Here is a 24,005-nt window from a genome sequence, read left to right on the forward strand (position 1 = left end):
CACTATGCAATGTACCTCTCATTTGAATTATGTATATAGATCACAAGATCCAAAAACATATATTAAGCCTCTTCAATCTAATTAAAGAGGCCTGGCTATTTTCAGGAAAATTACAGTACAGGTGAGGGAAGAGTTACTAAATTAGGTTTTCTTTATAATACTACTGTTTCTTCTGAACTAAAATATCTTCAAGGTTTTAATCAATGAAATCAAATCAATCAAAATAGAATGTATATTTGATCTCTATGAACAAAATGAATCAATAAATTTTCAAAACATATAACAAAATTTCTTAAATTTCAAGTGGAAACAAAAAAAAAATCCCTATGACATAATTTCTCTATCTTAGAAATCTTGTTCATATGCCAAACTGAGCATGCTCTTTGACCCAGCAATATCACTATTAATTCTATATACATATTCCAAAGAGATTAAAAAAAAAGGTAAAAGGACTTATATGTACAAGGAATTTGTAGCAATTCTTTTTGTGGTGGATAAGAATTGGAAATTGAGAGAATATCCATCAACTGGGAAATGTTTGAACAAGTTGTGGCATATGATTATAATGGAATTCTATTGTGCTATAACAAATGACAAATAGGATGATTTCAGAGAAATCTGGAAAGACTTACCTGAACTGGTACAGAATAAAGTGAACAGAATCGGATGAACACTGCTTATAGTAAAAGCAATACTATGCAATTATCAACTATGACTGACTGACTTAGCATTTCTTAGCAATACAGTGTTCAGGACAATAAAGATAAAGGATGATAAAATTTAGAACTCAAATATTTTTTTAAAAAAGAATGCTAAAAAATTATTTATGTATAATTGGAGAAAAATATTTATTTTTAATTAATTAAATGAATTTTAATACACATTGCTTTATGAATCATGTTGGGAAAGAAAAATCAGAACAAAAGAGAAACACCATGGGAGAGGAAAAAATAACAGAAAAAAGAAGTGAACATAGCATATGTTAAAAAATTTTTTTTAAAGAAATAAAACTTGTTCAGCATTTAACAAAAAAAAAAAAAAAAAAATTGGGAATCCTTGAAATTTACCTCAAGAACTGAATTAGCTTCTTCCAAAGCTTGATATGTAGTTTCTCCCATTAACTCGGTACCACCTTCGTTATTTCCTGATATGGAACAAAAATAAATTATTCCTTTATTTTAAAATGCTTTTTTCAGCATCTGATAAGTTTTCCACAAATTATGCCACTGAAAGAATAGTTCTAATATAGACCAATCGCAAATATAGACCATATAAACACAAAAAATACCTTTTGAGAGATATTGAGTAATATCTAAGTAGCATATTTTTTAAAACATTAATGTCAATTTTTTTTTAACATTTATTGGATCTAAATTTGACTTCTTCTGGATCTCAGTTTCTTCATCTGTAAAGTAGACATTCATCATAAAAGCTTCTTATGAAAACATTGGTATGGTATACTTTCCTGCCCTTGACTCTGGCATAGGATTAAATGTGTGGTTTCCTGTTTTTGTTTCAAAATCCCATTGTTCTTTTTGGAATATTCTTTTCACCATTTTCCCCCATCCCAAAACTGCTCTAGTAGGATAATAATCTTAACTTGAATAAATCATTAGACTTATTAGACCTTGGTCATAAGATAAATATGTATGTATGTATAAGTATGATACAATTTACTACTAAGTTATTGGTTAGAAATAAACTATAATATATTTGTTTTATACTGGTAGAGAAAAATAAGCTTTAAATTTTTTTTTAACTACCACTACATTGCTGATTTTTTTTCCTTCTTTTTCATTTAAAAAAATTTTTATTGTATGGTATGACCCTCTAGGAGCAGGTAAGAGAAGAAGCATAGGTAAAAATATAAGTAATACAAAACCAAAAGATTCTAATAGTATTATCCCCAATAATTCAGGTTTTGAGGGCGCAGGGCTAATGTCTGAGTATATGTCAAAAAGACTAGATACTAGTTATCACAAAAGAGGGCTTGAATTTACTGGCTTTAGTTTTCTTTTAATTTTTTTCTTTTTTTTTTTTAACTACTTACCTTTACCTTCTTGATCTAAAGGCTGTTCCTGATGTATCTCCTGCACTAAAGCTGTATACTCTTCTGATGCAAACACAGGGCTTTCATTTGCTACATTTTCAGAATTCACTGTCTCTATATCAGACCCCTAGAAAAAAAAATGACAACCATGAAATGTTAATAATTCCTGGTCTTTAAAACTAGATGAAATTGCTTTGCAACTCAGTCCTCCCTTCTCAAAAAAGCTTACACTCTAAGGTGAAAAAGGTAAGTAGATATATACAGAAGCATATTCAAATAAATACAAGTTATGAATAATTCAATACAAGAAAGTTTAAAGAGTCTGGTGTTAGGAACTAGGATGAAATGCATTGTTGAATCAGCCTCCTTCAAAAGCTTACATTAGGTGAAGGTAAGATGAGTATATAAAAGCATATTCAAATTAAATATAAGTAGAAATAATACAAGAAAGCTTTCAAAGAACTACTGCAATAGGAGAAAAGTGATGTGTAGGAAAATGGATATCTAGTAGTTTGAGTGCTAAAGAATGAGTATTAAAAGTAAGAATTATCAATGAGACAGGTAAAAAATAGTTTAAGCTAACATGAAGACTTAAAAGTGATGAGAAAGAAATTTATATTTGATTCTGAGGAAAGAATGAATAAGTAGTATCATTGGATAAATATTAGATCACTTGGCAGCTATTAAATAATATCAATCAGAGAATTTTAAATATTTGAAATTCCTAAGCAAATTACTTTTAGAATACATGATCATAGATAAAATCAATTATTAATATACAATATACTTTTATTAAAAATTTCAATTCTATAATTAAATACCTCCATAAAGTAATCAAGTGTAGTTGTATGATTAATAAATATTACTTTTTTATAAAAAATATAGCATAGCCCTTGATTTCAGAAAAACCCTGAAAGACTTAATAACTTGGTGCTAGTGAATGAAGATATATGTATACCAAATGATGAGCACTGTATTTCAGAAAGCCTGAAAGATTACACTGTGATTATCAATGATGAGAACTAATGAGTTTCAACACATGATATAGTATTCAGCAAGATGTAGATTATCAACTGAGACTTTAGTGATGATGGAAAGTGCCATCTACATCCAAAGAGAGAACTATGGAGACTGTGAATCAAAGGATTGTTCTTTTCACCTTTTTTTCTTATTATTGTTTGCTTGGAGTTTTTTTCTTTCTCATTTTTCCCCTTTTGATCTGATTTTTCTTGTACAGCATAATGAATATGGAAATATGCTTAGAACTGCACACCTGAAATCAGGAGGACCTAAGTTCAAATCTAGCCTCAGACACTTAACACTTCCTAGGTCTTTGATCCGGGGCAAGTTACTTAACCCCAATTGCCTCAGCAAAAAAAAAAAAAAAAAAAAAAAACTGCACACACTTAACCTATATTGGTTTGCTTGCTATCTTGGGGAGAGATAAAGGGGGAAGAGGAGAAAAAACTGAAACACAAGGTTTTGCAAAGGTGAATGTTGAAAACTATCTTTGCAAGTATTTGGAAAAACAAAATACTTAAAAAACAAAAAAACAACAACAACAAAAAAAAACTCCTGTCCTAGATGCAACTAGGAACCAATGAAGATAAATGAGTAGGGAAATCTCAAGATCAGATCTTTGGCAGCAATATGTAGGACAGACTGGAATGAAGAGAGAACAAGTAGGAGGCTACTGCAATAATTTAGGTGAAAAATAATGAAGAGTCTGATCTAAAGTAGTAGTAGTATGAGTAGAAAGAAAGGATTTAATGTAAAAGATGTGGAGAAATAAACATCAAGATTTGATAATGTAGGGGAAATGATGACGATTTGAGCTTAAGGCCAAGGATATGAACCTGGTGACAGAGAAGAATGACAGAACATTCAACAGAAATAAGCAAGTTTTGGGATTGGAATGAATTTGTTAGGAAAAGAAAACTCTTTGGAAAAATGCTAAACACAATTCCAGAGGAATGATAAAACATACTCGGAACAATTATGTATACTAATGTTTTTAGCATAGCCAATATATGCATTTCCTTTGACTGATTATGCTTATTTGCCTCAATGGATTCAAGTTTATTTTGTTTCAATTCAGGAAAGAAGGGAAGGAGGAGAGGAGTAAATTAAGTCAATGTAAAAAGAGAGAAAGAGAGAGAGAGAGAGAAGAAAGGATGCTGAAACTTTTTTTAAATTAAAGCTTTTATTTTCAAAATGTATGCCTAGATAATTTTCAATATTCACCGTTGCAAAACCTTGTGTTTCAATTTTTTTTCTCCTTCCCTTTTCCCTACTCCTCCCCTAAATGGCAAGTAATCCAATATGTTAAACATGTAGAGTTCTTCTATACATATTTCCATAATTATCATGCTCCACAAGAAAAATCAGATCAAAAAGGAAAAAAATGAGAAAGAAAACAAAACACTCAGTTCCCACTGTCCTCTCTCTGGGTGTAAATCCCTCTCTTTATCACAAGACCATTGAAACCTAGCCTGAATCATCTCATTGTTGAAAAGAGCTATGTACATCAGAATTGATCATCTTATCTTGCTGTGGCTGTGATCTCCTGGTTCTGGTTATTTCACTTAACGTAAGTTCATGTAAGTCTCTCCAACCCTCTCTGAAATCATCCTGCTGGATATTTCTTATAGAACAGCACTATTCCATAACATTCATATACCATAACTTATTCAGCCATTCTCCAACTGATGGGCATCCACTCAGGTTCCAGTTCCTTGCCACTATAAAAATGGCTGTTACAACATTTTTGTACGTGTGAGTCCTTTTCCCTTTTTTATGATCTCTTTGGGATACAGGTCCAGTAGAGACACTATTGGATCAAAGGGCATGCACAATTTGATAACTTTTTGAGTACAGTTCCAAATTGCTCTCCAGAATGGTTGGATCCATTTATAACTCCATCAACAATGTGCTCTCCAGAATGGTTGGATCCGTTAACATCTCCACCAACAATGTATTATTATGTTCCAGTTTTTCCCACATTCCCTCCAACATTTGTCATTATCTTTTCCTGTCATCTTAGACAATCGGAGAGGTATGTAGTGGTACCTCAGACTTGTCTTACTTTGCATTTCTCTGATCGATAGTAATTTAGAGCACCTTTTCATATGACTAGAAATGGTTTCAATTTCTTCATCTGAAAAATTGTTTATGTCCTTTGACATTTATCAATTGGAGAATGGCTTGAATTCTTAGAACTATATTCAGAATGAATAAAATGAGATAATGAATTCTCATAATGAGAATAAAATGAGACCTCTATCAAAACCCTTGAATCTAAAAATGTTTCTTAGTTTATTGCTTCCTTCTAATAATGTCTGCATTAGTTTCGTTTGTACAAAAACTTTTTAATTTAATATAATCAAAATTATCCATTTTGTATTCAATAATGTACTCTGCCTCTCCTTTGACCACAAATTCCTTCCTTCCCTCACAGATCTGGGAGATTAACTATCTTTTGTTCTTATAATTTGTGTGTAATACGGCTTTTTATGTCTAAATCATGAATCCATTTTGACCTATTCTTGGTACAGGATGTTAGGTGTGTATCAATGACTAGTCTCTGTCATACTAATGTGAAGCACTTTTTAATTAATACACAAAATAGAAGGGCTTTGGAAAGAGACAGACAAGCAAGATAGCCTTAAAACTAAAATTTAACTAAAATTTAGCATGTCAAATTTATATTTTTAAAACAAGCTATAATAGAAATCTGTCAGCATAGCATGTAGTGATAAAGTTGAGTGAAGTAGAAAAAAAAAAGGGAAAGTTAATAATAAATCAAGGAGAAAGAAGAATGTTAAAAGGTGAACTTTGTAAATCAAAATCTTTCCTGCCAAAGTCCCTATACCCAAATATCCAAAAGGTATATGGCTGGTAAGGGTTGAGGTTCCCTTAGAAAGTTTCAATCAATTGCTTAGGAGATAGCAAAATCAGATGGACCAAATCACATAGTAGACCACATAATTTTAATTCTGGATATAGAAGTTTTAATAAAACCAAATGAATCCATATCATCAATGCAGTAATTCATTTAACTATAACATTTAAGATTTAAATACCCACCTCATGATTGATGACAGTCCAACCACAAGATGAATCACTGTCACTGGAGTTTTCAGACATTTTTCAGGTATCTAGAAATACAATGATACATGTATTTGTAAGAAGCAGATTTTTTTTTTCATTTGAGTTCCTACAATGAGATAAACATAGTTGTTGTCTTCAAAGGAACTTACCTTTGTAACTAAATATTTAGGTAAATATTAAGTGTATAGGCAAGAAGTAAATAAATACAGGGGATGGGATAATCACAGAGGACTGTAATATTCTAGCAAATTTTCCTGAGAAAGGCTAGATATATACCAAGCCCCAGAAGATAAACAGACATTGGAAACAACCTGGTATTATAAAAAATAATTTCCCCAGGCCTTGGATTTGAGAGCCAGCTCCTTCACTTCTAAGATACTTAGTAAGTAATTCACTTTATCTCTCAATTTCACTTTCCACATCTATAAAATGGTCATTACATATATTACCTTGCTCATAAAATTCCAGGAAAAAAGAATTCAAAATTTTGATCAGCAGCCTTATTTTACAAATGAGGAGCTGAAGTCTACAAACTGAGTTATTATATAACTTACCCAAGATCACACACATATATAGTATATAATAAAGTCAGAATCTAAACAAAGGTTCACTTACTATGAATTCGGTACTCTTTCATTGCACAACTCTTGAGTGAAGACTTTTGTGAAATATACTGAATAATGATAATTATTAGCTGGATTTAGTAGACTATAGAGATGAAGAATCATGCTAAAGTGGACAATTCTTGAGAAAGTTTGAACGGTTATTAAAACTTTAAATTACACTAAGATTTTTGAAACGTTATGCATAATAGAATCAGATTTTAGGTGCCTTAATTTTACTCTGAAAAAGTAATTTGTGCTTGATATTTTAGGCAATCTAAGAATTATTAATATTAACTGTGACATGCAAGGCATCATCTTAATCCCTGGAAATATAGGGCTATTCTGACTATGCTTTTTTTTTTTTTTTTTTTTTAAATTTAATAGCCTTTTATTTACAGGTTACATGCATGGGTAACTTTACAGCGTTAACAATTGCCAAACCTCTTGTTCCAATTTTTCACCTCTTACCCCCCACCCCCTCCCCTAGATGGCAGGATGACCAGTAGATGTTAAATACATTAAAATATAAATTAGATACACAATAAGTATACATGACCAAAACATTATTTTGCTGTACAAAAAGAATCAGACTCTGAAATACTGTACAATTAGCTTGTGAAGGAAATCAAAAATGCAGGTGGGCATAAATATAGGGATTGGGAATTCAATGTAATGGTTTTTACTGACTTTGCTTTTGATCTTTCTATTATATACCTTCTTTTGCTTATCTCAGCTCCTAAGTATCTAATTATCTTTATAGAGATAACTCAAATCTAGAAATCCAATCCAATTCTCTCCTATGCTTCAGTACAGGATCACTAACTATCTATGGACATCTTTACCTAAATATCTTGCATCACAAACCCAACCTTCCAAAATTGAATTCTGCATCTTCCAATCCCTCCTGCTCTTCCCCAACCAAAAAAATAAACATTTCTCCAAATATTCTTATTTTTGTTAAAAGTATCACCAAACTCCCAATTACCCAGATTCAGAACTTTGAAGTAAACCCAGATTTGTCTGCCTTTTTCACACTCCCTATTGCAGTTGGTTGGTCCATTGTTTAAGTAACAAAATCTCTCCAATTCTTTTCCTTTTCTCTACTTATATGATCACTACCTTATTTCTGGTCTGTATCAATTCCCACCTGAATATAATAAGATAAAGCTTACAGTTTCTTTCCACTTTAATTCTTCCTATACATAAATGTCATACTGATGCTCTTAAAACACAAGTCTAAACACACCCTACCCTCAAGTTCAAGAAACTTCAGTGATTCCCTATTACTTCTAGGATAAAATACAAACTTTTCTGTTTTGTGTTTCAATTCTTTTTTTCTTTCCTTGTTGCTGAGGCAATCGGGGTTCAATGATTTGCCCAGGGTCACACAGCTAGGAAGTGTTAAGTGTCTGAGACCAGATTTGAACTCAGGTCCTCCTGACTTGAGGGCTGTTGCTCTATCCACTGCACTAACTGCCCCTGTGTCTAAATTCTTAAGTCTTAGCTCCCACCCCCAGAATGGCAGGTTAGATAAAATTGGGGAGGGTAAGAAACGGAAGCTTTTCTCCTATTTTGAGATCTTTCAGAGGCTTCAAAATTATATCTACCCAAGATATGTGATTTTATTAAAGAACTTCCATAAGTGACCAGAATTAATAGTTTCAACTCTTCTGTAGGTTCTATGAGTCAGCATAAACAAGTATTTAAGAACATGGATCAGTGTTATTCCATCTTACTGTGGAGTTATATAGCCAGTTTGCTTTTGTGATTTTTAACGCAATTTTGAATTTCTCACATTTATGTCTGGAGTATAATCTGAGGACCTACAAAGTTTACAAGAACAGGAAGATGAAAAAGGTCTGAAGGCAACCCAACTTTAGAAAAGATTATTTAGCAGCTGGTCAAAGGAATTGATGCACCTGCAACATTAAACCTTGGATTAGGGTTTTAAAGATAGAAAATATTGTCTGTATACTCCAAGAGCCTACACAAGGGATGCTAACACCCTGGATATAATCATTATACTGATCCTTAATTAGTTGAAAACACCAGTCCCCCACCATTAGAAAAAGAAAAAATACAATCTTTCCCAGTATATAAATCACAAAGGAACAAGTAGGTAGGTTCAGGTTTAGAATGTTTCATGTGCAAAGATGACTACGGGTTGAGTAAGAACATCCAGTAGTTACCCAGCAATCACTCATTCCATAATTGACTGCCAGACATATGATCAGTATCTGATTGGAATTGCTTAATACTGCCCCATGCGTCAAAAAAGCTGAAGTGAATGTAACATAATCAATCACAAACTTCCTGTGACTGACAGGAGTTAATTTTTCTTCTAGTTCTTCCTCTTTTTCCTCTCCTCCTGCTCCTCCTCCTTGTCCTCCTTCAGTTAGCCACATAATGAAAACAAAAAAAAACAGCTCATGCATCTCACCACCAGCCAGTCCAACAAACCCAACTTTTTCCCTCCCTCTTCCCCCTTTGTCCACAACCCTACTTTATCCCTTGCCCTTTTGCTTCCTGGTAGAAGGATTAACTAATTTTTCCCTTATCCCAAACTAAACCCAGGAAAATGAGGGAGGGGGAAGAAGAGAACCCCAAAACCCCATAAGTTTTTTTTAAACAAGCTTTGATCATACTAAAATTAGCGACTGTTCCAATTGAAGGTGACATGAGATCAGCAAAATAAAGTGGAAAGAGTACTGGACTTCTATTCTGAGGAACTCCGAAACTTATTAACTGTGACCTTGAACAAGATTAAACAATCTTAATCTCTGAAGTGATCCTACCCCGAAAGACAGCTGACAATGGAGAATTTGTCACATACCTTAGAGCTTCTGGGAAGTTTGAACAATCAATACTCTTAAAATTAAAGGGGCATGAAGAACTGAGAGGAGGAATCAAACCCTAATAATAGTGATACTCCTTTACACATTTCCCCCTCCATCAATTCACAGATTTCTATAGCTTGACAGATATAACACAAATGCTCACAATCGTCAAACATAATACTTTAAAAAGCTCCCAATATTCTAAGTTTTATTATTTACTTTTAACATTCTATTCTTTTTAAATTTCAAGTTCCAAATTCTTTCTCTCCTTTTGATTCTCTCCCCCCACCAAGAAGGCAAGCTTCCAATATTATTCAATGATCTCATGGCCTTTTCTCAATCTTCATCTACAGATACTCTTTGCAGCATATAACACTGTTAACAACCCTTTCTTCTCTCTTTTTTTGGTAACACTCCTCTCTTGGTTCCCCTGATAACTATTTGTCATTCTCATCAACTGTATCACACCTCCTAAATGCGGCTGTACTTCAAATGTGGCGGGCTCTGACCTGTACCCTTTTCTTTTTCTATACTCTTTTACTCAGTGACCTTATCAGTTCCCAGGGATTTAGTTATCATTACTATTCAGATGGCCTCCATATTTGCAGAACCAGCCTTAGTCTCTTTTCAGTTTTAGTCCTGTTCTCCAATTGCCTATTAGACATTTCAAACTGATGTTCTATAAGTTTCTCAAAAACTAGATGCCAAAAAGAAGAATTCATCATTTTTCCCCAAAACTGACCCCTATTCTAAACTTCTAAATATAGTCTGATCTTGACACTTTCTTCAATAACTTCAAATGGATCCTTGTTATTACATTTAAGATCAAATGTAAACTCTTATTTTGCTTTTAAAGTCCTTAAAAAACCAACCTTATTATATAATTATTCTCATTTACCCATTCCAGCCATACTGGTCCATCTTTATTTTTCGTACTCAACACTCCCACCTCCATCTTCATGCCTCTGCAATGCTATTTCCCATACCTTCAATGTTTTCCCTCATCAATTCCATGCCTTTTGCAATCAGTTTTCCTTCAAAACCCAGCTCAGTTAACTTCTACATGAAGCTCTCCCAATCACCCCCATACTAATACTCTCCACTCAAATGACATCACCAGCTGTTAACTGGGAATCTGATAATGGAAGAACCAAACCACCAAATCTCTTGCCACGTCAAGAACAGAATTCATTATTTTCCCCCCAAACCCTCTTCTCTACTTTTCTATTAATGCTCAAAATGGAGACTCTGGGCAAAAATTTTGAACTCTCTCTTTTTTAAACCCCTTGCAAAATTTTAACCGAAATATCATTATGATAGGGACTCTACTGTTATAACTTAGGCTCACATGGCCAATAAGCAAAAGGATACAAATTTTCTCCAATGCTCAAAACCTTTCAAATCTCTCCAAAATAAAAATTATTCACAAGTGATAAAACAATTTCAGCAGTCTCCATGGACTAAAAGCAGAGGCTAATCCCTATTTTTTAATACTCAGTAAGCACAACTTCCCTTACCAATTGAAAATCAAGATGGTATTTCAACAATACTTAGCCAGAAGGAACTGGAAATTAAGTAGACACCCATCAATTGGGGAATGCCTGAATAACTTATGTCATATGAATGTAATGTAATATTATTTGTTCTATAAGAAATGATGAACAGGCTGAATTCAAAAAAGCCCAGAAGATAAACTGATGCTGAGTGAAATGAGCAGAACCAAAAGATCATTGTACACAGTAACAGCAAGATTATGTGATGATAAACTATGTCAGACTTAGCACTTCTCAGCAATCTGGTGATCCAAGACAATTCTAATAGACTTGACATAGAAAATGCCATCCACATACAGAGTTGAGAACTATGGAGACTATATGTGGATCAAAGCATATATTTTAATTTTTTTTGTTCACTTTTTCTTTTTTTTTCCCTTCTGGTCTGATTTTTCTTGCACTACATGACAAATATGGAAATATGTTTAAAAGGATTGTACATGTATAAACTATATTAAATTGCTTGTTGTCTTGAGGAAGGACAAGGTAAGGAGGGAGGGAGAAAAAATTTGAAACATTACAAAATTAATGTTGAAAACTATCTTTTACATGTATTTGGAAAAATAAAATATTATTTTGTTATTGGATTTATTTATTTTTAGTAGTTTAATATACATTTTTTTACATTTACATTGTTTTATGAATTATGTTGGGAAAGAAAAATAAGAGCAAAAAGGAAAAATCACGGGAGATAAAAACAGAAAAAAGAAGTGAACATAGCATGTGTTGATTTATATTCAGTCTTAGATCTTTTTCTGACTGCAAATGATATTTTCTGTCCAAAGTTTACTGGGATTGTTTTGAACCACTGAACTACAGAGAAGAACTAAGCCTTTCTTAGTTGATCATCACACATTATTACTGTTATTATGTACAATATATTTCTGGTTCTGCATGTTTTTGCTCAGCATCAATTCATGTAAATCTTTCCAGACCTTTCTATAATCAGCTTGTTATTCATTTTTCACAGAACAATAATATTCCATTACCTTCATATACTACAACTTATTTGGCCATTCCCCAAGTGCTGGGAATCCACTCATGTTCCAATTTTTTGCTACCACAAAAAGAGCTATTACAAACAAGAAATCCAATATTGTTGAGGGGAAAAAAAACCAAACAATACTCAGCCAGAGAATTGAACAACAAAAGAAACCCAGGCAGGATGCTACTATACATATGTGGATACACTAGGCCTGAAACAAAGGGCAATGGCATCCAAATGTGGTCATTTGAATGACCTCGACAGGTATTTGAGGGAGAGAGGAAGATAGTTGAAGTCCCCAGCCTGAAGATCACTTAACATTGATTGGCTCAAAAAGAAAAGAAAAAGGTTATTTAAATTTCCCAAAAGAATATGATAAAAAAAAAAAAGCAAAAATCTTGAATACCATAAAGTAGTAAATCATTTCAGATCATTCTCATATCCTGACCAATCCTTCAATTGGGAGTAAAAAACACAAGAGATTTCTTCTGCTTAAGAGTTTCTTGAGAGTCAATGATTACAATTCTCCTACTTCAACCAAAGTGTGAATGGGGATGAAGGTGAGTGATGGGGGAGATGAAAGTGCAATCTGTGTTGGAAAGGGTGGCTGGGAGTCTGTATTATCAGAAAGGAGCCAAAGTCCTGTGAGCCAGAATGTGAAAAGAGTGGGGGAAAAAAAGATTTAAGATGAAAAGAAGTTTGTTGTCTGTAGAGCAAGCATTTCAGAAGTAAGGCAGCTTTTTGTTAGAGCCTGGGGTGGGTGGGGAGGGAAGGTGGGAAAAAGGCAACTAGGGGAATGGGAATAAGTAATAAGGTAGTGAAAAGATGAGGAACAAGATCTGGATGATTAATGAGGGGGTTCCAGAATCACTGAGATTGAAGAAGGGACCCTGAAACTCAAATTCCTTGAAGGAAAAAAATCTCCTTCAACTTTCCCTCACTGATTTTCTCCTTCAAGGAGTTTTAGAGTTTCAGGGTCCCCTCTTCATTATGAGGAGTCAAGGGAGAGTTTTTGTTCATCAATTAGTAAAACATTTAGAGAGATTTTCAAAATCAGTCTTATTAGAATCTGAGGGTTTAGGTGGTATGGGGAAGAATCCATTCAGAGTCTTGGGCAATTCAAGCAGGGGAGGAAAAACTCAGAGCAAAAAAAAGTGGTGATAACTCTCCATCTTCTAAGACAGAAGACCAGGAGAGAATAATGAAATGGTACCTTCTCTTTTCATCTCAGTAGCAGGACACAGATACAATGAAATAATGCTTCTTCTCTTCCCCTGGAGACTGGAGATCAAGCACATAAGGCACAATGGTATGGCATTCATTATATCTCTAGTTAAATATAAGGAGGCTTGAAGGATTTGGAGGAAAATCAAGAAAAGCTTTATGCAAAAGATGATTATCTGAATTACATCTTAAAGAGAGAAATTCTATGAGATAGAAGGAAAGTAAGAAAGAAGTATATACCAAGCATGGAGAACATACAGTGCAAAGGCAAAGAGGTGGAAAATGAAATGTCATGAATTATAACACATAGTTCTCTAGGCCATATTCAAAGGTCAATGAATTACAGAGCTGCAGAAGAGATAAGTGACATACAATGAAGCTGGAAAGCTAGTTTGATGTCAGGTTGTATAGGACTTTAAGAAATAAATCAAGGAGGTAATATTTTATTCTAGAAGCAAAAAGCCACTGAATTAGATAAGTAGAGTCACATGGCCAGATCTGTGATTAAAAAAAAAAAAATTACTTTGATAGCTGTATGTAAAAGACTGAAAGCAGAGAGACCAATGAGAAAGCTGTCATAATAATCTATGAGAGAGAAGATTAGATGTTCTGTAATTGAGAGAGACAAGAGATGAGAGATTCTGTGGAGTAAGAGCTGAAAACTGATTAGTTATATGGAATAGGAAGGAGGAATCCAAGATAAGTGCTTAGAATACAACTGGGGAGGATAGAAGGATTTCTTCAATAGAAATAGAAAAGTTTTGAAGAGAAGGGTGTTTAGAGGAAAAGTTAAGTTCAGCTCTAAATATTTTGAATTTAAGATGTCTTCATAATAGTAGGGGAAGAAACCAAGGCTGGCTATGTAGGTCTGGGAATCATCTACATAAGCATGATGATTAAATCCTTAGAATCTGATTATTGATTTTTTTCAAGAGAGAAAAGCAGAGAACTCAGGTCAAAACTGGATCATAGTTAAGAAATATGATATGGAAAATAAAGTCAGCAAAAGAAACTGAGAAGAGGCAGTAAATGAGGTAGAAGGTGAACCTGGAGAGAATAAAAACCACAGAAAGGAAAGAGAAGACTGGTTCTCCTTTTCAAGAGGAAACAATAATCAATATGACAAATGCAGGAGAAAGATTGGGAAAGATTAGGTCTATGGAATGACCATCAGATCTGGTAATTAAAATATTGCTAAGTTTGTAAAGAACAGTTTCCAATTGAATGATCTGATGGACAGCCAAGTTGCAAAGAATTGTGGAATGAGAAGACAGGAAGAAGCAATGAGAGCAGACGACTTTTTCAAGAAATATGGATAATAAAGGGAAGAAAAATATAGAATGACAGCTAGAAGGGATGGTAGGGTCTTTTTTTTTTTTTAAAGGAAAGAATAGACTTGGACATATTTTAAGGCAGTAATGTAATGACAGGATAGACTTGGAATCAATTACAGGAATCAATTCATAGGAAAAAGTTGACGATGATAAAATCCCAACACCAGGAGGAATAAGATCAAAGGCACATCTAAAAGGTTTGTTTTTGACAAAGAGAATGGGATAGGGTGGGAGATGGAGAAAGTGGCCCGAGAAATAACTAAGGAATCATGAGGGTAAGAAATCAGCATGGAAGAGGTGAGATATAGAGAGTAGAATAGCAGGTTGTGGTCACTTACATAATAGAATGTCAACTTCTAATTAGGGGAAGTGGAACACTTGTGGGTAATATCATGACCACGCCTATATATGTGGCTGAGGTAGAGTAATAGAATAAAAGCAGTAAATTCTGAGACTTAAGGAGTTTGAGGAAATGAGAAATTAGGGAAGGATGGAAAGATAAAAATCTTTATATCTTGTTTTCCTGAAGGCTGAGCTAGTACCAAGGTACCTTGAGGGGAAAAAATTTCCATCGAACTCATCAACAATAAAAACTTTCTGAAAATGGAAAAAACTGTTTTGTGGATTAGTGAGAAATCTGTTTTAAAAAAAACAAAAAAACAAATTGACTAGATGACCACTCTTCTACCACATACCTAAAAAATAAATTCCCACAATAGATGTAGGAATGTACTAAATTTTTGCTCACAGGTTTCTTTTAACCATTGAATAAAATTTTTTATGCCTGTTATATTTAATACAAAAAGCACTTTCCACTTTTGCCATTATCAGGTTTAAAGGCTTTTTTCCCCAAAAAATAAATATCAGGTTCTTCTAAATTAACTTTGTATATAAAAACAGTCTCTTTAAAAATTATTTTTCCTTATATCTAGAAATTAAGATCTCTAGGTTGTCCCTTGATATAGAGGAAAATCTATGATATTTACCTATAACTTTCTCACTGAACTAAGCTTTAATGTAAAAAGAACATGTGAATTCAGAAACCAAGGGACTAGAAATTACTATCACTAAAAAAAAAAAAATAAAAAATACAAATACACCTGCTTTCTTTCTTGCTTGTTCTTTATATAAAGTAACGATTCTAATCTCAATAAATTAGAGATGGATTAATTATTTGTTACCTGATATGATGGTACCCTCATCATTCCTGAATAACTACATCTTACTATGAAAAAGAACAGATTTCCAAAACCTTATCTTCTAGAATACAGGTATGATGGAAAAGAATCAGAGCATTATTCTCCTACACGGTTAAAATTCTGTTGTAAAGTAAACAATGGGTTGTCAGCAGAGACTCCAGAAGGATTCAGAAAGAAAATGGATATATGTTAACATCCTATTAAGTGATTCAATGATCAATGTCACTTGACATTTTCAACCTTTAAATTTTCCTGCCCCCCATATTCTATCTAAACTTAGTCAAAAAATAAAATGCTTTTCACAGATTGCCCAAAAATCAAATAAAAATGTTTCCTTGAAAATAAGATTTGCTGTGAGGAAGGGAAAAGATTTTTCAGCCTTGCAAAATAATAACACAAATAACTATAGTTTCTTATACATTATCTAAATTAGCCTAACCTGCTTTGGAATAAGAACACTATGTTATCTATGGAGTGAAATCTATGAAAAATAATAAGCAAAGGTCTTGCCTAACATTTCTCTTCACTGGAAGATAGCCATGAAGAGGCTTTTTCTCTGCTGTGTACAGGTAAATGAAGTAATTGAGTAGTAAGGCAGCTTATACATAAAGAGGTTTACAGTGAAAAGAGCAGAGTATAGATGAGAAAATACTGGTCCTTTCCTATCAGGAAACAGTTTAAAACCTAACTCTGACAAAACCTAGCTTTATAAGAAAGATATTTAGCCCATTAATAATCATAAACTGTCATGAATATTATTTGATCTGCTGTAAAGTTAATTTAGCAAGCAGAAGTCTAATTTTGAGAGCAACCCAAACATGAAGATGTGCTTCCAAAAACCTGACATTTTTACGTATCACATTCCTCATTAACTGTCATTTTTTCATACCTTCTCTTTGATATTCTCTTTCCTTTCTGTTTTCCTAATAATGCTCTCTCCTAGTTCTCTTCCCTTCCTGTCAGTTTCCTCTAATGGAACATCATTCAGATCATGTTCATTCAACATGGTTTCATCCAAATCTCAGTCCTAGACTCTCTTTTCTTTTCTCTCTATTCTATCGACACTCATGGATTCACATATTGTTTCTATGCTGATGATTCTCAGAGCTATTTGTTCTAGTCCTAACACCTCTTTTTTGACCTCCAGTCTCAAATTTCCAAATACTAAATGGAAATCTCAAAAGAGATCTCATAGACATCTTAAACTGAACATGTTAAAACTGAACTTATGTCTTTCCCCTCAAATTCCCTCTTCTTAACTTTCTTATTATTGCCAAATAAATTTTAAAATAAATAAATAAAACACCATCTTCCCAGTCACTCAGACTTGTACCTTAGATCTCATTCTCTGACTCCTCATTCTCACTCCCTCACATCCAACTGGTTTCCAAGTCCAGAATTCATTCTTTACCTTCACAATCTAACTTACATATCCCCTCCTCTCCTCTGATCAACACTCTGGTTTGCTTGTTGGGCTCTCTGACTTAAGTTTCTCCCCACAGATCATTCTCTCCATTCAGCTGTTAAAAATAACCTTAAACTGCAGGTCTGCATTTGTATCCCTCTCTAATTGATTAAACTCCCTATTTTATCTCCTAGGACTAAACATGAAATCCTCCATTTGACTTTTAAAGCCTTTTAGAATATTGTCCCTTCCTACCTTTCCAGTCTTTTTACATACACCTTACTGTCCTCCATGTATTCTGTAATCCAGTGAGTCTGGCCTCCTTGCTAATCACATTCCATCCCTCAGCTCCATATATTTTCAGTAGCTGTCTCCCAACACTAGAATTCTTTCCCATATCTGTGTCCTGGCTTCTTTGGCTTCTTTCAAGTCCCTGCTAAAACACTTTGCTAATATCCATTAACAGAAAAAAAAATAAATCACCTAAATAATCCCATCTTAGAAAAAGAATCGAACAAGGCCTTCAATGAATTCCTTAAGAAAACATCTCCAGGGCCAGATAGATTTACAAGTGAACTCTACCAAACATTTAAAGAACAATTAATTCCAATACTATATAAACTATGTGGAAAAACAGAAGACTAGAGAGTCCTACCAAATTTCTGTTATGACACAGATATGGGGCTGATATCTAAAACAGGAAGAGCCAAAACAGAAGAAAAAAAAATCATAGACTAATTTCCTTAATGAATATTGATGCAAAAATCTTACAGAAAAATATTAGCAAACTTATAATGAGATAATACACCATCACCAAGTGAGATTTATACCAGGAATGCAAGACTGTTTTGATATAAAATAAACTATCAGTATAAATGACCATACAATAACAAAACTAACATAAATCATATGATTACTTCAATAGAAGAAAAAGCATTGACAAAATACAACACCTTTTCCTAATAAAAACACTAGAGAGCATAGAAATAAATGGAATTTTCCTTAAAATGAGAAGCAGCATCTATCTAAAGCCATCAGCAAACATTATATGTCATCACACACATATACAATATTGTACTAGATAATAAGAGAAGAAATTGAAGGAATTAGAGTGGCTAATGAGGAAATAAAACTATCACTGTTTACAGATGATATGTTGTTATACTTGGAGAATCCTAGAGAATACATAGATACTAGAAACACAACAAATTTCAAGTAGTTTTTAGTGGACTCTCTAAATATATCATTTCTCATATATAATATATCTGATAGAAAAGATATTCAGATATATAAATATAAATAATATATTAGATATATAAAATATATCAGATATGTGAAATACATCTAATGATAACATTTCTAGGTACATTTCTAAAAACTCTATATACCCTCAGGGTTTCTGGCCAAAACAGAAATAAGTACTATTTACACAATTCTGAACCACCAAAATCCAAACAATGACCAAATGAATCTTGGGCTGGGACTTAACTGTTAGCCAAAGAGAGCAAGAGTAATTTGAATTTAAAGTATGGTCCATAAAAAAGAAAGCTAGCCCACAAACCCCAAGATATTTGGCTAGGTTTCAGTGATCAAAATTTATATTCCTTTGGGCTTTAGCACCCATAGGTAAGAGTACGATTCCCTAAGTACACAAAACAGGGCTGATAATGAAATTTAAAACTTAAATCTGCTCGAAAGGTAAAAAAAAATTTTTGCTGTATGTGAAGTGTTGGTTTTCAGCCCATGGTATTTTAGTCAGACAGATCTGAGTAGACTCGGATTCCCCCTTTAATATAGATTACCCTAAATGGGGTGTTATGGATATAGATAAGTCTCTCTATATAAAATGGAGTAATCAGGATCATAGCCCTGGAGACCCTCAATAGGACAAACCCACCTCTCAGTATAATCATTTTCTCATCACTTGTTAATCAATCAGAGTTGATTTCCACCTCAATAATATCACTCTTTCAAAGGCATATAAACATTCAGAGGATTTCATGAAGGGTCTTTGGTTTATGAGAGATGATCCAATAACCCCACCCTTTAATAGTTATTCTCTAACATAATTTACAAAATGGTTAATTACCCAGAGACTATGTTACTCAAACTTTTCATACATTAAAATGCTTTGCCAATTTTAAAACACTATATAAATGCTAGTTACTATTACTATTAACAATGATGTGGTGGAGTTTTGAAATGATCCAGCCATTCTTGAGTGCAATTTGGAACTATGCCCAAAGAGCTATAAAACTATATGGAAATATGTTTAGAAGAATTGTACATGTTTAACTTATGTCGCATTGCTTACTATCTTAGGGAGGAGGAACAGGGGAAGAGAAAGGGAGAAAAATTTGGAATACAAGGTTTTGCAAAGGAGAATGCTGAAAATTATTTGCATATTTGGAAAAATAAAACACTCATAAAAACTAAGTGCAATAAATGTGGAAATATCTATAGAAGAATTGCACATGTTTAAGCAATATTGAATTATCTGCTGTCTAGGAGAAGGAGGAAAGGAGAGAGAAAAATTTGGAATACAAGATCTTGCAAAGATGAATATTGAAAACTATCTTTGCATATATTTGGAAAAATAAAATACTATTAAAATTTTTTTAAAAATAAACAAGCAGACAGGAAAAAAATAATTACAATGGCAATAATAATAATTCAAAGAATCCAGGATCCCATCTATGTGAATATACTCACTGGATCAGTCTCAACCTATTCAAAATTCATCTACTAAATTTTAAGCCACACCTTCCACTCAGTATTCTAAGGGTCTTTTAGCATTTTGTGGATACAGCACTTAGTTTTATCATGTGGTATATTCTTGTTATATGACCAGCCCACTTTCTTTTCTGATCATATTATTTCACAGATAATATTATCCCATATGTCATTTGTTAAATATAAATGCCATCTTACATGGTACTTTATAAGGTATTTCTGTAATTGACATTTAGATACCATATGTATAGGATCTAGTAGGATCAGATCAACAAGAATTTATTGAGTACTGGGAATATAAAAACAAAAACCAAAATAAGTACTTACCCTCAAGGAGCTTAAATTCTATGGGAAACAACATGTATACATACAGGTATCTGGAATATAAATATACAATAAATATAACAATTTTGGAGAGAAGATAATAGGAATCAGGAAAGGTTTCATGTTGCAAACTGCAAGAAAGCTAAGTGCTAATAGGAAAATGTTCTATAAACCATAAGTCAGTATCTAAACATCAAAAATTATCATCTTCAAGAAAGAATAAACAAACAGCAAGGAGCAGAGCTGGAATTCCTGCCTAGGTCCTCTAATCTCCAAATCCAGCACACTTCCACTGTAGCATTTGTCTCTAGAGCATCAAGAAGCAAGATGGCACAGAGAAAAAGAGAATGGTACATAGTTCCAAGAGTCCTGAGTCCAAGCTCTGATACTACCTGTATATTCACTTAGGTGACTCACTAAAATCTAAATTTCAAGTGAATATGCAAAAACATATCAAAAGATAAAGCTGCAAGAGATCTTAGAAATCAATGATTCCAACCAATTCATTTTGAGATCAAATGACTTGTCCCAAGCTCACAAAGCTAGTAAGTATGACATCAAACCTTATGGCATCAAGTCTAGTATTGCTACATATTAAAGTTTTCTTATATATTAAATTTTTTAACCTCATTTTCTGTCAGTCTTGATGCTGAGGTTCTGGGCTACAAGGTCAAATTGGCAGAGAAAGATTACTCCCTGAGGGCATTGATGGGGAATCAGCTCAACCTTATATCCCATCTCCTATGGAAGTCTTGTCTAACCCTGCTGTACTGTATCCAGAAAGTCAAGTTATGTCAAACTCCTGAGATTAAATTTTCTTATAAATCTGCCCATGGCCCACACCATCTTTGCTGAATCCTTCTGGGTTAGCCCACCATGGACCTATGCTCTATTGTATTTTTCTTCTCCTTGTCCCACATGCCTCATGGTCTCTATTTATGTGCCCTCCTAACTATTTCATATCTGCAGTGTCCTTTTACCTCTTCACTTTGTAACCTCTTCTCAAAAATAAACCTACCTTTTGCCAAAAAGAAAGGCCATTGTGAATTCTTCACAACTGAACTCCATCATTTGGTGCCATTGCTTACCTCAATCACATTATTTGCTGCTGAAACCCAAACACATCATTGAGATTGAGACTAAAACCTAGAGAGATTGGACAGGGAAGGGTGACAGGAAAAGCAGGGGGAGGGGTCCACAAAAAAAAAAAACTACAACAATGTAATGGAAATAAATAGGAATCTGTGTAATTATAAGGACAGAGTGGGGCCCTGAGAGATTAGCAAATGTACCTCCAATTTTTAAAAAGTGGTGAACTGACTATGGAATGTAGCATTTTCCTTCACACTAAATCGATGTGTTTGGTTTTAATGACTTTTTAAAAAATTTCTTACTAGAACTATGCCCAAAGTGCTATCAAACTGCATACCTTTTGATCCAGCAATGTTTCTATTAGATCTGAATCCCAAAGAAATCATAAAAGAGGGGAAAAGATCCACATGTGCAAAAGTGTTTGTAGCAGCTCTTTGTAGTGGCAAGAAACTGGAAATTGAGTGGATGCCCATCAGTTGGGGAAAGGCTGAATAAATTGTGGTATATAATGTTATGGAATATTATTGTTTTATAAGAAATGATTAGCAGGATGACTTCAGAGAGACCTGCAGAGACTTATATAAATTGATGCAAAGTGAAGTGATTAGAACCAGGAGATGATTGTACACAGCAACAAGATGGTGAACATGGCTCTTTTCAACAATGAGGTGATTCAGGCCAATTGTAATAGACTTATGATGGAGAGAGCCATCTGTGTTCAGAAAGAGGAACTGTGGGTACTAAATATGGATCACAACATAGTATTTTCACCTTTTCTGTTGTTTGCTTGCTTTTTTATTACTCTCAATTTTTTTCCTGTTTGATCTGATTTTTCTTGTACAGAGTGATAATTGTGGAAATATGTATAGAAAAATTATACATGTTTAACATATATCGGGTTACTTGCTATCTAGAGAAGGGGTTGGAGGAAAGGAGAAAATTTTAGAACATAAGGTTTTCTCAAGGATGAACATTTTTTTTTTTTATTTTATTTAATAGCCTTTAATTTACAGGATATATACATGGGTAACTTTACAGCATTAACAATTGCCAAACCTCTTGTTCCAATTTTTCACCTCTTACCCCCCCCCCCCCCCCCTAGATGGCAGGATGACCCGTAGATGTTAAAAATATTAAAATATAAATTAGATACACAAAAAGTATACATGACCAAAACGTTATTTTGCTGTACAAAAAGAATCAGACTCTGAAATATTGTACAATTAGCTTGTGAAGGAAATCAAAAATGCAGGTGTGCATAAATATAGGGATTGGGAATTCAATGTAATGGTTTTTAGTCATCTCCCAGAGTTCTTTTTCTGGGCATAGCTAGTTCAGTTCATTACTGCTCCATTAGAAATGATTTGGTTGATCTCGTTGCTGAGGATGGCCTGGTCCATCAGAACTGGTCATCATATAGTATTGTTGTTGAAGTATATAATGATCTCCTGGTCCTGCTCATTTCACTCAGCATCAGTTCGTGTAAGTCTCTCCAGGCCTTTCTGAAATCATCCTGTTGGTCATTTCTTACAGAACAGTAATATTCCATAATATTCATATACCACAATTTATTCAGCCATTCTCCAACTGATGGACATCCATTCAGTTTCCAGTTTCTAGCCACTACAAAAAGGGCTGCCACAAACATTCGTGCACATACAGGTCCCTTTCCCTTCTTTATAATCTCTTTGGGATATAATCCCAGTAGTAACACTGCTGGATCAAAGGGTATGCACAGTTTGATAACTTTTTGAGCATAGTTCCAAACTACTCTCCAAAATGGTTGGATTCGTTCACAACTCCACCAACAATGCATCAATGTCCCAGTTTTCCCGCATCCCCTCCAACAATCATCATTATTTTTTCCTGTCATCTTAGCCAATCTGACAGGTGTGTAGTGGTATCTTAGAGTTGTCTTAATTTGCATTTCTCTGATTAATAATGACTTGGAGCATCTTTTCATATGACTAGAAATAGTTTCAATTTCTTCATCTGAGAATTGTCTGTTCATATCCTTTGACCATTTTTCAATTGGAGAATGGCTTGATTTTTTATAAATTAGAGTTAATTCTCTATATATTTTGGAAATGAGGCCTTTATCAGAACCTTTGACTGTAAAAATATTTTCCCAGTTTATTGCTTCCTCAAGGATGAACATTAAAAACTATCCTTGCATAAATTTTGAAAATAAAACACTATTATTAAAAAAAAAAGAAAAAAAAGGAAAATAAGTAACTTTCTGCTTACAAGAGAAAGCTACCTGGACTGAAAGAAATTAATAGGTATCAATTAATAAACTTAAAAAAAATTAAGGTGATACAGAGTACTTCAACTACTAGCTACAACAAATTAAAAAAAAATTTAAAAAGAAAAGAAAGGAGAGAGGCTGCTTTCTAAGATAAGTGATGGGGGCCTACTGAAGTTCACAAAAAGTGGTCTGAAGTTCAATTATAAGTACTGTCCCCTGTTCTATCTAAGTATTCCCTTATTGTTAATTTTCTCAAACCTCAATGTATGTCTTTAACAAGTTAATCCCTTCTGCTTTCTAAAAAGA

General features: G+C 33.5%; 1 protein-coding gene across 5 annotated transcripts in view; it reads right to left on the bottom strand.

The window, feature by feature from the left end:
• CCPG1 (cell cycle progression 1) overlaps nt 1-24,005 on the bottom strand; it is a 76,342-nt gene that overhangs the window by 39,665 nt on the left and 12,672 nt on the right. For 4 of the 5 annotated variants that reach the window (XM_031955239.1, XM_031955237.1, XM_031955235.1 and 1 more), the window contains exons 2-4: nt 6,137-6,207; nt 2,051-2,177; nt 1,068-1,144 (exon numbers count right to left, since the gene is read on the bottom strand). In XM_031955239.1, coding sequence (XP_031811099.1) covers nt 1,068-1,144; nt 2,051-2,177; nt 6,137-6,196 — 264 coding nt within the window. In that variant the 5' untranslated portion in view covers nt 6,197-6,207. Of the gene's footprint in view, nt 1-1,067; nt 1,145-2,050; nt 2,178-6,136; nt 6,208-15,879; nt 15,976-24,005 lie in introns of those variants that run through there. The other variant, XM_031955236.1, reaches the window with a different exon arrangement.

This window comes from Sarcophilus harrisii, chromosome 2 (genome assembly GCF_902635505.1).
Source record: "Sarcophilus harrisii chromosome 2, mSarHar1.11, whole genome shotgun sequence".
Lineage (NCBI taxonomy): Eukaryota > Metazoa > Chordata > Mammalia > Dasyuromorphia > Dasyuridae > Sarcophilus > Sarcophilus harrisii.